Source organism: Setaria viridis, chromosome 1 (assembly GCF_005286985.2).
Source record: "Setaria viridis chromosome 1, Setaria_viridis_v4.0, whole genome shotgun sequence".
Taxonomy (NCBI): Eukaryota; Viridiplantae; Streptophyta; class Magnoliopsida; order Poales; family Poaceae; genus Setaria; species Setaria viridis.
In genome coordinates, this window is record NC_048263.2 from 5,340,845 (window position 1) to 5,356,868 (window position 16,024).

The following is a 16,024-nucleotide window of genomic DNA, read 5'->3' on the forward strand; positions in this document are numbered from 1 at the left end:
GATCTTTCAAGTTTTTTTTTTAAAATTCTGTGTGATCATGCACTATATTTCGCAGATTTAGTAATTGTCATTTCCTTGAAATTTGTGAATCTACAATCAGAAAGAAAAAAGTATCACATTCTTTCTTTCTTTCGTAAGAGAGCAGTTACAGAAGAAAGGTTTTTGCCAAAAAAAATGTGACGTTACATGTTTGAAAAATATTTTACCTGTGTTTTTTTAATGCCTGCTTTGTTTCTTCAACAAGAAGCAGGTCAAGAAAGCTGCTGTTACAACAATAGGCGATCAGTTACAACAAAAAAACAAGAAAGCCTGTTCGCTTTAGCTTATAAGCCGGCTGAAAAGCTGAAACGGCTGATTTGTTGTGAGAGGAAAATACTGTTTGGTGGCTGATAAGCCGGCTGAATAAGCTGAAGCGAACAGGCAAAAAATTTGTCCCCCGATGAAAACAGCCAGCCAGATATATGCAGTACGTGACGCTTCACCCATTTCAATTTTTCTTCCCCTTTGAGAAAAGGAGCATATGGAACAAGTTATTTTTGTGATTTGGAGCTCTAAATTAAGCCTGTTAAAAGGTGGCCATCATTCAGTAGCCACCTAATTTTAGAAGGTTTTCCCTTGTCTGGAAACCTCCTCCTTTCTCTCCTCTCCACAATCTGATATAGGGTGCCTCGAGGCCTAGCCTCGGTGGGGCCGGAGAACAGCTTCTCTCAATTTTCTCCTTGGGAGTTTTCATGTGAGGTACGTTTCTGTCATCAAACCTTTACATTTCAATTTACCTTGGATTTGTCTGAAATTTCATGTGCGGTGCAAGGTTGTCTCCCTCCTGAACTAATAATCGTGTTCGTTGAATGTTAGTATATTTTTTCTCTGATCTTTATCTTAATTCTTTGCTGCTGCTGCTCGCTTCCTTAGTTTATGCATGGCTGTTCTTTTTTTTTTCTCCGGTTATTGTCTGAATTCATGAAGTGCCTGATGACTCTTTTCTTTAGGAAAAAAAGTAGCAGATTATTGTTTAATATTTACATCGCATCCTTGTAGAGCATGGTTACGTGCGTTTTGCTGGAGCTCACAACATTGTGCTGTAATGCAGGGTGCTCCTCCTGAACAAATGGGAGCAAGCTATCCTCACATGTTTTTGATCCTCTTACTGCTTCATGGAGCCAATGCTGCTTCAAATGCTCCAGCAGGGCCAAAATGGCAGACTCTGAGCGGTATCATATTTCCTATTTCTTTCTTTTTTTGTTATTTTTATTATTTCACCTATCAAGATTTTCAAGCACTCTAGCATTTGGACTCAAGCGCTCTGATGTTCAATTGCAGCGCCATGTCATCAAGCTCCTAATGTTTGTGATATCATCCTACAGGTCGTCCCCCTCAAGTCATAGCTCGAGGAGGATTCTCTGGCTTGTTCCCTGACTCAAGCCAGTATGCCTACCAGTTTGCCTTGTCGACCAGCTTGCCTGACGTTGTTCTCTTCTGCGATCTGCAATTCTCAAGCGACAGCACGGGCTTCTGCAAAACAGGGTTGACCCTTGACAACTCGACGACAGTCTCAGAGATCTTCCCCAAGATGGAAAAGACATACAAGGTGCAGGGAGAAGATGTCCATGGCTGGTTCTCTCTAGATTTCACCGCGGACCAGCTGATTCAGAACGTCACGTGTAAGCAGAAAAGAACCATCACTACTTTCTAACTAAACATTCCATGCTACATTCCTGATCCATATGGATGAAGTTTTGCCAAAAAATAGGATGGAGATAAGATGGAACTAACGATTCTGAAGTATCATTTTGCTGTTGGAATTTTTCTGACTTGACATGCTGTCCTTTGATCATTCCTCAGTAATCCAGAACATCTTTTCTCGCCCAAGCACATTTGATGGCTCCATGGGAATGTACACGCTTGATGATATTGTTGAGCTCCGCCCCCCTCAAATATGGCTTAATGTACAGGTAAATGTGATTTCAGTCATTTCACGAGCCTTTTCTCTTCTTATTTTACCATGTAACGTATTTAACACAACTTCATATTCCATTTTGCAGTACAATTCATTCTTTCTGGAGCACAAACTAAGTACTGAAGATTATATATTAGGACTACCAAAAGAATTTAGCCTCACTTACATCTCCTCGACAGAGATTATTTCTTGAAAAGCCTGGGTGGAAAACTCAAGAAAAGCAAGACGAAACTGGCCTTCCGGTTCCTCAATGAAGATGTCATTGAGCCTTCAACCAAGAAGACATATGGGGAGCTCCTGAAAGACCTGAAATCCATCAAGGATTTTGCGGTCGGGATTCTTGTCCCCAAGACCTACATCTGGCCACTGAACAAAGATCAGTACCTGTCACCATCCACAAGTTTGGTCAAAGATGCGCATGCCCTGGGGCTCGAAGTCTATGCGTCTGGATTTGCCAATGATATCGCTACAAGTTACAACTACAGCTATGATCCCAGTGCAGAGTAGTTGCAGTTCATAGACAATCCAGACTTCTCTGTCGACGGTGTGCTCACGGACTTCCCGCCCACTGCATCAGGAGCTATTGGTAAGAACTATTCCATGTTGGAATTGGAAGGAGAAAACCTGAATAATTCATGTTTCTTTGGAAATGATAGAGATCTGCACATTATGCTCTAATATCATAGCAATTCACCTTCTTTTGCTCGTTAATAAAATCTCTTAAATGTTTTGCTTTTTACAGCTTGCTTGGCTCATTCTAAGGGCAATCCTCTAGCACCTCCTGGAAGTAAGCTATAGATGTTTACTATCACGACGTCATTTGTAAGTTTATTATCATCATCCTTAGTACTTACCCCCCCTATACAAATGTAGAGGACACCAGGCCGCTGATCATCACCCACAATGGGGCTGGCGGTGTCTTTGCTGGGAGCACAGATCTTGCCTACCAGGAGGCGATCAAAGATGCCGCCGACATCATAGATTGCTCGGTTCAGATGTCAAAAGACGGAGTGGCCTTCTGCATGCACTCTGCCGATCTCCCCCCCCCCCCCCCCCCCCCCCCCCCACCCCCCCCCCACACACACACATACACACACACACACACAAACAAACACACACACACACGACCGCGGCCACTGCTTTCGTGTCCAAAAGCTCCACTGTCCATGAGATTCAGAACAAGTCTGGCATCTTCTCGTTCGAACTGTCATGGAGTGAGATCCAAACATTGAAGCGTACGTGAGGCACATTTGTTTGCTTGTTCATGGTTTTCTTTAATACCAGAATGTCAGGCACTGACGACTTTGCTCCCTTTTTCTTCTGAGCAGCCGATATTTTCTCTCCGTTTGCTCAGGCAGGCCTGAAGAGAAATCCTGCATCGAAGAATGCCGGCAGGTTCCTGACCTTGCCCCAATTCCTAGACATGGCCAAGGCCAGCAACGTCTCCGGCATACTGATCGAAATGGAGGTAACCAACATTCAGTTCGTTCGACGTTGTTTCATTCTTCTGTTTTCAGAAAAAACCGATCAAGCATTCTTGTGCGGGATGCACGCGTGCAGCATGCCTCATATCTCGCCAAGAGAGGTCTCGGTGTGGTGGAGTCGGTGTCCAGCGCGCTAACCAAGGCCGGCTACGACAAGGAGACCAAGCAGCAGGTGTTCATCCAGTCCGATGACTCGTCGGTGCTCTCGGCGTTCAAGCGGGTGCTCAACCTCGAGATGGAGTTCAGCGGCGCCTCCCAGCCGTCGCTGGACGACATCAAGAAATTCGCCGACGGGGTGAGGATCCACCGGAGCTCGGTGGCTCAGATCACCGGGTACTTCATGACGCGGTTCACCGACACGGTCGGCAGCCTGCAGGCCGCCAACCTCACCGTGTTCATCGGCGTGCTCAAGAACGAGTTCATGAACCTTGGCTTCGACTACTTCGCTGACCCGACCGTCGAGATCGTCACCTACTCCTCGGCGGTGATGGCAGACGGGCTCATCACCGACTACCCTGCCACTGCACTGCAGCTTCATACTTCAGTGAGTACCTGACACCCTCAAAGACAGCTGTAACCACTGAAAACATCCACGAATAATTTTCAGATACCACTATACCAAAGAGTTTTGCCAGATCTAGAACACTAAATCTGTTTCAATACCTGTTTGCAAACATACAAATTTCAGAGAAAATGGCTTTTGAATCATATATACTATCTATGAACTGCAGGGAGTCCATGCAGTGACATGAGCCTGAACCTGAGCTACTCGATCCTGCCAGCGCAACCCGGTGCTCTGGTCCACCTGGCAGCCCCCGGGGCGCTAGCACCGGCGGCAGGGCCGGCGCCGTTGCTGGAACCCAAGGACGTCGTGGACCCGCCGCTGCCTCCTGTCAAAGCTGTGATCGCCGCCGACGCGCCGGCGCCGAAGGGGACCGCTGACAACACCTCCTCGGCGGCCAGCTTCAACGCCGGGAAGAACAGCCTCTTGGGAGCTGGCATCGTTGCCCTCTTGTCCCTGAGCTTCCTGCACTGATCCTTCCATGGTGACTGGCATTGTACTGGCGCATTTCCTTTTGTTCTCTCCGTGCGTGCCCCATTCTCAAATGTACTGTAAGTCTGTAACATAATGTTCTTGAAATCTTTATCTTTACTCTTTATTACCTATCTATATCTATATCTATATCTATATCTATATACCTATTATTAAAGCAAGCAACGCCTCTGCCAATATTTTTCGTCCGTTGTCCGGCTCCTGTCCGTTTCCCACGATTTCCGCGTCCCACCGCCCACCACCCACCGTCTGTCCCCCTCCCCCGCGCCGCACCACGGCCTCGCCGCGCGAGCTGCGCTCGCGCCTGCCCAGGGAGTCGGCCTCCCGCTCCACCGCCGTCTGTCCCCCTCCCCCGCGCCGCACCACTCGGGCTCCCTCCTAGAGTTCACCACGAACGGACGGGGGATGTAGTGAAGGTTCACTCACCGGCGGCGGACGAAGGCTTGGGCGCGGGAGTGACAGATGCGGTGGAGGAGCGGGAGTAGGTCGAGGAGACAGCGGATGCGTCGGAGGGGGTGAGGATGGGTGGAGTTCAATTCGTCTCGGCTTGATTGGAGTCGGGGTCTCGGGAAGGAGGAGGTTGGTGACGTCACCCAGCACCGCCGCCGCCGCCGCCTTCCGCTGCCGCTTGATGGTGCCGGAGTTGGGGGTCGGCGAGCCCGGTGGCCTGGAGGTGCTGGTGTGGGGTCTCATCGGAATTGCAGCTGTGTGAGGGAATTGGGGGTGGGAGCGGGAAGAAGAGCAGAGGAGGAAAGGGGAGGACGCCCGCCGCTTCCTTTCCCTGTCAGAATTGCAGCAGAGGGAACGGCAAAGAATGAGGAAGCTTCCCGGAGAAGAAGGTTCCAGGAGAGTTAATGGGCTGGGCTGGGCCTGTAGGATGTCCGGCAGCTGTGTGTGTGACCCAACCAAGCAGCAGGCCTATTCTGGGTGAACCGAGTTGGCTGGTATCGCCAGGTTTGGTAGGCTTAGTTGGGCCTATTATTCCAGCAGTTTTACTCAACGTTGTGCTTCTGACTGAGCTTTTCCTATTTTTTAAAAAAACATACTCTATAATTAATATTTTATTCAATTTTTACAGAAGTACTACTAGATATTTGTAAGAACTTAGAAAATATAATATTTGTAGCAGCGACCTGGTAGTAAATATAAAAGTCACGGTACCATGCTGCGAAGATATAAAATTATCCAATGCTCGTGTTGCTACGGGAAGTGCATACATTAATTAATTAATTTGCAAATATCTAAATAGATATTACTCTTAGAACTCTCAACTACAACCATTCCGATCCTCAACCTAATAAAACTCAACTATAGCTATTACTCTTCTATAAATTATTCAAATATAACATCAAAAGTATATATAAGTCATATTAAAATATGATTAGCTACAAATGGTCATATTATATAGTATGGTAATACCCGTAGCAACGCACGGGCATATTTGGTAGTATATTATTAAAGTAAGTAACCTCTCTGCCTGGCTTTCCGTACGTCGTGGTCATTTTGCAAAAAAACCCTGACGTTTCGTGAAATCAACCCGCAATCCATCGATTAGGGCTGGTCATTTTGGCGAAAAAAAACCATGTGCCTGTCCGTGTCTCTGCCATCTACCGTCTGTCTCTCTCTCTCTCGCCTCTCGGGGCGCCGCCGCTCGCTGGCGCCGCCGCCCCGCGCCACCTTCGCGCACCAGCAGACCGCCCTCACCGCCGCGAATCACCGCCTGGCTGCGCTGGGGAAGAAGAAGAGGACAAGCACTCTCGGTCGGCCGGCCGGGCCACCAGAAAGCGGGTGCGCAGCCACGCGCGCGAGCCGGGCGCGCGACACCTGCGCGCATTGGTGATCACGGCGGCGGGCCGGGGCCTGGGGGGCGTCGCAGCCTGGTGCAGCTGCAACTGGGAGCGGCCGGGGCACGTGAGGGGAGCCGTCCCTGCCCGCGCGGTCAGCCGCTGGCCACGACCAACCCCAGTTGACGGGCATGGATCCACCTCCACGACGCCGACGTCACCACGCTTCTCTCGCCGCCACCCTTCCTGGTAAGTGGCGGCCGGAGCGTCGCGCGCCCGGAGGCGGCGGCCGAGCCGCTCCTCCGCCCCTCCGTCGGGGGACACCCCAGGCTCCGCGTACGCCGCCTGACCCAACCCCCAATCGGCGGCTAAACATAGAGGTCGATGTGCAGGTGCGGACCCATGCGCAGGGTGAGGGCGATGCCGGGCGTGGCGCCGCCACGGAGGGGGACGCGGCCTTCTCGTGGGCACCCGTCATACTCTGGTAAGCTATCTGTCAGACACCTCTCGAATTTTAGCATTTGGAGATTATCTGGAATGCGGGGTAGGTGTTGAAATCAGAAAGGATGCATTTCTGGTCTGATTCGACCTTGCACACGTTATGTTTGAAGCAACCGATTAAATTGTGATCCTTCACTGCATAGACTGTTTAAACTGTGATGCTTCAACATGGAGAAGTCATAGAATGTATGATGATGCAGAGTAATCTAGGATCTGTTTAATATTTCTGTACAGACTGATGCTTGCCATAGCAATGCTTCTTGGTGTAGAGTTTCGAGAATAAACAAATAAAATGGGGTAATCAGGAAGCCTAACCAGATTGTAGCCTTGCAGTACTGATAGATCACTGTTCGGAACCTAGGATCTTGTTCCCTGCATTGGGCGGTCTCCTTTTTGGCTATGACATTGGTGCAACCTCTGGAGCAACAATCTCTGTACAAGTTAGTCCCCGTTTTGGTTTTTTCTGGAATTTCCTCTAGCTGACATACAGTCTCACTGCCACTGGGTGTATTCTTCTTCAGTCTGCTGATCTCAGTGGCACCACTTGGTTCAACCGGTCATCTGTGCAACTAGGCCTTGTGGTAATCCAAATTTCTGTGATTCCTAAGCTTTCGTATCTCCCTTTTCATATCAATTATCAAGATCCAAATGAGTTTCCTTTTCCTTTTATTCAGGCAAGTGGTTCACTTTATGGAGCTCTTGGTGGCTCTATTCTCGCACACCGCATTGCAGATTTTCTAGGTGAACTGAAAAGCTAAACCAATTTAATTGTCCTCACCATACTTGTTTGATAAGGGGGTGAATAACTTCTACCATCTTGATACAGGAAGGAGAATAGAATTGGTCACCGCAGCTGCACTATATATTCTTGGTGCTTTGGTCACTGGATTTGCCCCTAATTTTGTAGGTCTAATCATAGGTCGTATCCTTTATGGGATTGGTATTGGTTTGGTGAGTACCTGCAGGCATAAATCTTCTTCCTCCCTAAGATGATCCCATGTTACTGTTGTTAAACAAAATCTAATTTACGAATGCATATAAAAAAGATTTTCTGGGGATGATAAGTACATTCACTCAAGCTGAGTAACCTGACAAAATTGTTATAAACTTATAATGTCATGATGTCTCATTATAGTTTTCTGATATGCTAATCATTTACTGAAGTGTGAAGTAGCAAAACTAATTGATGTTACTGTAGCTTGATGATCATGTTCTGGTATAACTAATTATGGAATAAGTAGATATAAAACATTCCTGCACTTGATTATTCTGATATTCCAATGATGGGGTAGTGAACATATTCACTGGTACGCCGCAAAATCAAGCTGGTTGTATTGCTAAGATATTTAATATAATTTTCTTCTTTAATTTCTGGGGTGGTTACATTGCGTGTAGCACTTTACCCAAGCCTTTTTGACACCAACTTTCAACATCCACAAGCATCAAAATTTCCATGGTTCCATGCTTTGTTAAAATGGGATTAGTAGCAATTGAAGATCATTACAGTTGCAAAGGAGCATATGAATATTCAGCTAGGGGTTTGGGAGAGTTTATAGACCAATACTGTCCTAAAACATTTGGTGTTATGCCACTGAACCATTATGGTGCTATGTGCCACGCAATGCATGGTGCCCCACTTTATATTGCAGAGACTTCTCCTCCGCAAATACGTGGAACATTGATATCTTTGAAGGAGCTGTTTATTGCGTTAGGAATACTGGTTGTCGTTTGAAAACCACAAACTGCAAATGAAGGTTAGTTAACACCATTTGATCTTTCTGAGCTGAACTGTGAACTTTTGAGAGTTAGAGCGAATGTGCCATAACATGCTAATGCCAAATCATTTTCTTTATTAATTGACTATGTTCAATTCTCAGGTTGCTACAACATTATATTAATGTGCAGTGAGGTGTTGTCTGTTGTACTATGAGAACTGTAGCTGCACTTCAATTAGTTTCGCCAGTCGACTTAAGGTGATGAATCTGTACTTATCTAACACTCACTCACTATGAGGTGATGTTCTAATACTATGCTTGTAGCTAACATTTTTTACCTAATGTTCTCAAGTGGTACTGATCAAGTGTAGCTACATGTGTTGCTTGTCTGATAAAAAAAGTAGCAACCTGTTCATATAGAATGTTTTTGAGAATAGTCAATATTTTAGGTTGTATAGATACAGCTGCAATGAAACCTTCTCAGTGATACATTCTTTGACCTAACCTAGGTCAGGGTTGGGCACTTCAAATAGAACTCTCATTTGATGTGCATGTGTATATATAAAAAGGTTTGATGAATCAGCGCTAGCTTCCTGCGTTAACATATTCTGGCCAGTGGTGTGTAAGTCTTTGACACCTCTCAGATACTGTTGTTGTTTTCCCCCTTACATTAGAAAGCATGCTAGGATTTAGTACCTGAGAGGTGAAAGTAAGTTCTTTGACACCTCTCAGATTCTGCGTTGCTTGGATGTGAAAGTAAATTGACTATATTCAAACTTGATGTATGATGGAACTCTTGTTCCCGTTTTAACATTGCGAACTTCGATGGATAGGATCCTAATGCTGGATTGGCAGCTGTTGCAACCTGTTCTCATGTTGATGCTGGAGGAGTTTGATTAAGCTTGAAAATTCATAATAATAGAAGCTATGTTTTACATCATATTGTTTTATTTTTACAAAATTTTGATACGATAAGAACAATGTTTTTATTGGTAATGCAATCAATGACCATACATCTTTGAAAAGTAGAATATGTGCTCTTAAATGGAACCGGCTGCTTTTATCGCCAAAACTTATGATTCATATGTTGGGAGAACTACGTCGAGGGGTGGGAAAAAGGCAAAATCATATGCTCAAGTTACTGATGAAGAAGAAACTTATGTTTTATGTTTTATGTTACCCGTAGCAACGCACGGGCATTTCTGCTAGTTATGCTAAAAATAACTTTGGCGGATAATGATGGTTGTTGCAACGTGGTCTGTTTCCACATGATAGTTCTCTTTTATCTACGCGAAAGTACATAACAAGAATGGGATCCAAGAGGACTCTGGAAAACTCAGATCCCATGTCCAGCACGCATGCATAGTTTTTGTCTTGGCATGTAAACCACTGGACAGACATTGCCCTATTTAATTTTAGTATCTGTCGAACAAGGAACCCTAGCGCGATGGACACGATGTATGTGCTGCCGCATAAACCATAATCCCAACCACACTATACGTCATCGACACATGGTCAGCTACGTATACGCACGTCAGCACTGCTAGCTCTAGCACTTGATCATTTACTGAGATGACGCTGGAGGAGGGTGATGGACATGATGTATATCTGCTGCCGCATTAACATAATAAGTACATCATAATCAACACTACACTATCATCGACACAAGGATAGCTGCGTCCGTCAACGCTCGCCTCTCGCGTGTATATATAGACCTCGTATGAGTGCCGTAACCACAAGCACTGCTAGCTCTAATATACATCTTTCTCTACTTCTTGCGTTCTTCCCCGGCAGGTTGGTTGGCAATTTGGCATATGTGTTTATTTCTGCCTTTGTTAGTTTACTTGTATTATTAGTTTCCCTTGAACTACATACATACGTATTACAGCAGCTTAATTTGAAATTATACATATATATATTCTTTAATTTGTTTCCAAAAATATAGAGTTTTATTTTACTTGTTCGTGTCAACTGACCATCCAGCAATGCCCACTATCTCGCGTTGCGACGAAAGGACGGTTGTTGATGGCGTCGGAAGAGCCATGCCGGGCCGAGTGCCGACCCAGTGGCCGAACCTGGTGAACACGCCGTATTATACGGCGCACCAAATCATCTGCACCGAGCGGCCGGACGTGTACATTGAAGAGTATGCAGATGGTGAAGCCGTACAACCAGGCCCACGCGACGAGGAGCGTGTCCGTGTCTTCATCGATCGTAACTTCGTAGTTGTCCCTCCGATGCCGCAAGTTGGCTAACCTGTCCTGTTTTGGGGGTGTTTGTTCTTTAGCTAAAGTTTAATCCATGTCACATCGAATCTTCGGAGGCTAATTAGGAGAACTAAATATGAGTTAATTATAAAACTAATTGCACAGATGGAGGCTAAACGGTGAGACGAATCTATTAAACCTAATTAGTCTATGATTTGACAATGTGCTGCTACAGTAACCATTTGCTAATGATGGATTAATTAGGCTTAATAGATTCGTCTCACTGTTTAACCTCCATCTGTGCAATGGGTTTTGTAAATAGTCTATGTTTAATACTTCTAATTAGTATCTAAACATTCGATGTAAGATGTGCTAAAATTTAGAGGTGGGAATCAAACACCCTCTTAATGGACTCCACGATTTATGCCTTTGGTATATCAATCAAGTGAATAAGGCGAGCAAGTGTGAGATATGGGTCGTCGTGCGCAGGTATATAGAGTGTATCTGGAGCTGCTCGAATGTTTGACTCATACATGTATGTAGTGTGATGATCTATATCATATGTTTTGATAAGTATACATGAGAGAAGAATTACTTAGCTAGAACAAAATTTCTACCCAATATTAAAGTGCGGTTGTTTCTTCCAACCATCGTAATTGTTTTGCAAAAAAAATTCACTTTTTTTAATCAATCCGCATTCCTTGAAATAATTCTTGACGATTTTAAAAAAAATCCTTTTATCCACCCGTGCCCCTCCTCCTCCAGTCTCTTTCTGAGGCCGTGTGCCATCCACTCGTGCCCTCCAGTCTCTTTCCCTCACCTCGCGGTTCGCCGCCACTGGCCCCCTCGCCATCCACCGGCCGCCACCTCCGCATGTGTGGTGCGTGTTGCCATGAGAGGTTGCGTGGGGGCGGGGGGAAGGGAGGTTCCCGCCGGTCCCCTCGCCATCCTCCGACCGCGCGCGCCACCGCCTGCCGGCCCCTTCTCCACTTTCTCCTCTACCCACCGGTCCTTCTCCTCCCCTCTCTCCACTTTCTCCTCCACCCGCTATGCCGGCCCTTCTCCTCTGGGGCGCGAGGGCGTGGCGGTCGGAGCTCTAGGGTCTCAATGGCGGGAGCCCCGCAACGTCGGGAGTGGTGGGCCTCCAGTAGCAGGAGCTCGGTCGGAGCTCCCCGGCACGTCGACGCAGGATGCGATGGCAGGCACGAGCAGCAAACCGCGGCGGCAACGGCGATGGCGTGCGTGGGCGGTGGGCTGCGGTGGCGACGGCCGACGGCGGACGGGTCGTGGGATGCAGGCTACGTCAGCGGCCGCGGCCGGCAGCGCTGGCAGACAGGATTTTTTTTCTTTTTTTTTTGTTTTTTGAGATGCTTATGGTTTGCAATCCGGCTGTGATAATCAAAATCATCACTTCCGATCTCGATCTAACGGATTGCAAAACCGGTGGTGATGACGGTTACAGGGCCGACAGTGATAGCCCAATCTGTAGTAATGTTTTAGGCCATATTATACTGCTATAACTTTTATGAAATAATTGATGTGATCGCTTAGATTTCAGGCTATATCTATTGGACTTGTGTTTGTTCCCGTTGCAACGCATGGGCATATTTGCTAGTAGATATATAAATTGTCATCAACCTGCACAGAAATACAGATCAGAGAAATTTAACCCTGCCCGTTCATGCTTGGATGCGCAACCTGCACATAAAATTTGTGTGTTTTTTTTATAAAAAATTTTAGTACTTGGTTCATCGCTTGACATTTGAAAGTGACAATCAAGGCGAGAAAAAAAGATCCACCAGTAATTCACAGGTGCACCACAACAGGAGGCATGTCACGATTTTGTTAAACTGAATTTCTGTTTTGATAGGTAAAAATACAGCAAATTTAGATTTCCCTAATTATAAATTCCATTTTATATTTGTCTCCAATGAGTAAATCAAATACGGACACGGAATATTCCGTTTCGTGCTGGGGTGGGGTACTGGCCCCATCATCCTCGGCATCCACTGCAGCACCCTGCTTGGCGCCACACAACGTACACTGGCGCCGATACGCTCATACGCACGCCACCTCCTCCTCCCTCCTCCCATGGCGACGGTCGCCACGCACTCCGGCTCCCCTCCGCCGCCGCCTCCTCGCCTATACCGCCGCCACCGCGCGGCCTTCCCTGCCGGAGCCCGGCGGTCCGCCGCCGCTGCACGCGGTCGCATTAGGAGGTTAGTTATTTTTTTTTCCTGGAGCTTCTTTTAGCCGGATCAGAGTCTGAACTCTAGCTGTTCTGTAGATTCATGAAATTTCTTGCAAATTTGAGCAAATTATGATATTTGAGTAACCGCCTCGATGGATTTAGGGCTGGCTTTAGGTGAAACTGTTAGCTGCAATGCGATTGTTACATTAAATATTCTGTGTTTCTTGCAAGCATATACAGTTCGCGCAACTTATCCTGCTTGGTCTCTGGGACTGCAAAGGCATCAGTGTCCGGGGCAGAAACTTCTTCAGGTGGGGAAGATGTAAATGAGATTATTGGTAAAGTGGAAGCAGTAGAATCTACCACCCCGGGTGCTTCATTCCTTGCAAAAGTGGCAATTGCTATCGGTATTGCGGCCACGGTCACTGTAATTTCACTAGTCAGGAAGCAGCCTTCATCAGGCCCATCTTTCAGTCTGCCACAAATAGTTGATGCCTCCACGCAGTCTGATGCAGCAGCAGCAACCCTTGGATATTCATTTTCTGCATTTGGGAAGAAAGTCATACTTCCAGAGTACACACCAGGGTATGTGAATTTGGCTATCTGCATGTTATCATTCTGCTTTTCATGCTTCTATTTTTTTCATGACAACTTTTAGATACACTTCACTGATGGGACTGCCAAATTAAGTCAATAAATGTTCCTCCTTGGAGAGCTTTTAACCACAGGTCATCAAATTATATCAGCAATAATATGTCAATTGCATTTGCTACCAAATGCTAAACAACGTGCACAGCCTCTAGGGGAAAGTTTCTCTGAAAAAAATAAATTTTCAAGTCTATCCATGGTATCATGCTAACTGAGGATTGTTGAAAGTTCACGGACCACATAGGCTGATTTCAAAAAATAAATGCAAATATGTGATCTATTTGGTACCTGTAATGGAAGCCTACCTGTAACTTTTTTGCTCCATTTTTCTAATATACTGTCTTGCTGAAATTCTTCAGGTGGGTCTACTTTTGTTTGCTCATGGCTGCTGGATTTGGACTACTTATCAGTGAAGAAGCTTTAAATGTTTGGGTCTGTCCTTTGCACTGGTACCTTCAATATGACCACTCTCAACTCAACTAAGTTTCTAGCTTTATTTTCCACAAGTAGTCAGACTTCAAACACAATTTTATATATAAGCATTCATCAACCATTTATTTGTGTTGAGAAGCATTTTTCCCTTCATGATGTAGGCTGGAATTTCTTTATCACGTACACTTTCATTGGATGGAACCTGGCAATCTCTCGTTAACTCGTTCTCGGCGAATGCACCTTATATAGTTTCTACAGTGCTATGGATTTACTGGTTCGTGCTCGTGCATCCTCTGTCCATGATCTGTAGACAGTTGTTCCTCTGTTAGTGAGTAGTGAATGCTACTAGTTAAATTTTTTAACTTTTTCATTCACGTAGGGGTGTTTGTCTCAGCGATATGATCCCGTTCTTTCTGGGGAAGCTTTTTAGACAAACTAAAGCATCTGAAGGCATAAGCAGCAAGGTGCGAAGAAGGGATTTGTCTCACTTTATAATACACTTGTTAGTTCCTCAGTTTTATATTATAAATATCATTTTTTTGGCAAAACTATGACATGAAGTATTGCTACCTTACTGATATCTAATCACAGTTGTCCTTTTAGATTGGAATTGGCAAGGACAAAGCACTAAGCATATCACGAGCAGTCCAAAAGTACGGGAACCTAATTGGCTTTGGTATACATCTGAACCTTCGCATAAGTTTTGCAAAGCATTTGTAGCCCTGAGTGAAAGAAAATGGGAAACTCTGTAGAGCATTGGCATTGCATATGCACTCAACACTGATGTTCTAAAGACAAACTAGATGGTTAAATTTGCTTGTCACTTAAATTGATGATGACTATGATGTTTGCTGCAGTTGAGAGATTTTCGATTGGCGTACGGAATATCACAGCATTTCTAGCTGGCGCATTGGTCAGTGAACTTTTTTTTAAAAAAAATTCTACGACTTAACAGATATTGGAGCACATATTGCACACAAATGATTTGCCAATGACATTCTTTGGCCATTATAAACAGGGTATACCAGCAGACTGTTACTTCGCCGGAGTTTGTTTCGGGTGCCTGTTTACTCTTCCTATTCAGGTAAACCGACCTTCAGATCATGGCAATCTTGTTTTTGTTCTTCCTTTGCAGCTTATAAGTCGGGCTTAGCTAGTACTCCCTCAGTCCCAAATTGTAGGTCATTTTGCCAAATCTAGATTCATAACTAGTATATATCTAGATATAGTGTATATCTAGATGCATAGCAAAAATTATGGATCTAGAAATGTCAAAACGAAGAACGGAGGGAGTACTAACATTAACAAGAACCTGTTGACTTTTGTTCTGTGACAAAACAACTGGCGCTTTCATGCAGTTAGCACTTGGGTTTGTCCTCCGTGAAAGGCCTGTCATCGCTCTGGCAAGCGTCGCAGCTGCCGTGGTACCTACCTCTCTGTCTTCCCCGCCCTTTCCAGAACTTCTCTCTCCCCCCTGTTTTCTGATCAGGCCATGCTTGCTCTGCAATGCAACCAGGGCGTCTGCACGGCGTTCCCTTACGCAGCCGCGGCGTGCACGGCTCTCTTCTTCTACCTCCGCCGGCCCGACTCCAGCAGCTGAGACTGAGAACGTGCTGATCCTTTTCGTGGCGGATCGGCAACTCCCGGCTCCGTGCCTTTTTTTTCACTACCCCTGTGCCATCTAGCTGACGGGACATTCCTGTTTTTTTTGGGTACTTAGACAGTTGCACTGCATCTTCTTTGTAAATTTTGTAATGGTTGATCAATCAATGTAAACATTTCTCCTTTTACTTCTTTCTGAAGTTCTCCATCCGTCCCAAATTATACGTCGTTTTAGATTTTCTAAATATTATCATGCATCTAGATATATGGTATATCTAGATGCATAACAAAATCTATGAATGTAAAAAAGACTAAAACGACCTATAATTTGAAATGGAAGGAATACTTAATTTTGCGTGCTAACTCGTTAAGAACTATGAAATGTAAATTCAAAATGGCACCCGTCCTCATTTTATCCTCAAGGACAAGACACTGGACACCATTTTTTT

General features: G+C 45.5%; 2 protein-coding genes and 1 pseudogene across 7 annotated transcripts; all 3 read left to right on the top strand.

The window, feature by feature from the left end:
• The first annotated feature begins 90 nt into the window (after nucleotides 1–90).
• On the top strand, nucleotides 91–4,577 carry LOC117849769 (glycerophosphodiester phosphodiesterase GDPDL7-like; annotated as a pseudogene).
• A 1,503-nt stretch (nucleotides 4,578–6,080) lies between these two features.
• On the top strand, nucleotides 6,081–11,349 carry LOC117849731 (D-xylose-proton symporter-like 3, chloroplastic). Of its 6 annotated transcripts, none has more exons than XR_004639086.2 (8): nucleotides 6,081–6,528; nucleotides 6,672–6,763; nucleotides 7,106–7,220; nucleotides 7,302–7,361; nucleotides 7,455–7,521; nucleotides 7,607–7,731; nucleotides 8,430–8,534; nucleotides 8,658–9,097. XR_004639086.2 is itself a non-coding variant. In XM_072291575.1 (8 exons), the coding sequence occupies exons 2-6, from the start codon at nucleotides 6,682–6,684 to the stop codon at nucleotides 7,771–7,773; spliced, it is 483 nt and encodes a 160-aa protein (XP_072147676.1). In that variant the 5' UTR covers nucleotides 6,081–6,528; nucleotides 6,672–6,681; the 3' UTR covers nucleotides 7,774–8,534; nucleotides 8,658–8,753; nucleotides 10,479–11,349. The 6 variants fall into 6 exon arrangements, 4 of the variants coding, with proteins under 4 accessions (XP_072147676.1, XP_072147674.1, XP_072147672.1 ...); XM_072291575.1 differs by adding an exon at nucleotides 10,479–11,349 and having other exon boundaries at nucleotides 7,114–7,220; nucleotides 7,607–8,534; nucleotides 8,658–8,753; XM_072291573.1 differs by adding an exon at nucleotides 9,329–9,545 and having other exon boundaries at nucleotides 7,114–7,220; nucleotides 7,607–8,534; nucleotides 8,658–8,753.
• Nucleotides 11,350–12,732: 1,383 nt separating this feature from the next.
• Nucleotides 12,733–15,767, top strand: LOC117849703 (uncharacterized). The gene is made up of 10 exons (XM_034731350.2): nucleotides 12,733–12,921; nucleotides 13,134–13,478; nucleotides 13,901–13,973; nucleotides 14,135–14,247; nucleotides 14,353–14,437; nucleotides 14,577–14,649; nucleotides 14,831–14,886; nucleotides 14,992–15,057; nucleotides 15,332–15,397; nucleotides 15,490–15,767. Exons 1-10 carry the CDS (start codon nucleotides 12,794–12,796, stop codon nucleotides 15,571–15,573), a joined length of 1,089 nt encoding a protein of 362 aa, XP_034587241.1. The 5' UTR covers nucleotides 12,733–12,793; the 3' UTR covers nucleotides 15,574–15,767.
• Nucleotides 15,768–16,024: the final 257 nt, after the last annotated feature.

Coding starts and splice junctions, on each gene's coding strand:
- LOC117849731 (XM_072291575.1), top strand. CDS start 6,682: ATGCGCAGGGTGAGGGCGATGCCGGGCGTGGCGCCGCCACGGAGGGGG. Junction 7,221..7,301: donor GAGCAACAATCTCTGTACAA/GTTAGTCCCCGT, acceptor ATTCTTCTTCAG/TCTGCTGATCTCAGTGGCAC. Junction 7,522..7,606: donor CCGCATTGCAGATTTTCTAG/GTGAACTGAAAA, acceptor ATCTTGATACAG/GAAGGAGAATAGAATTGGTC.
- LOC117849703 (XM_034731350.2), top strand. CDS start 12,794: ATGGCGACGGTCGCCACGCACTCCGGCTCCCCTCCGCCGCCGCCTCCT. Junction 12,922..13,133: donor GCACGCGGTCGCATTAGGAG/GTTAGTTATTTT, acceptor AAGCATATACAG/TTCGCGCAACTTATCCTGCT. Junction 13,479..13,900: donor CTTCCAGAGTACACACCAGG/GTATGTGAATTT, acceptor GAAATTCTTCAG/GTGGGTCTACTTTTGTTTGC.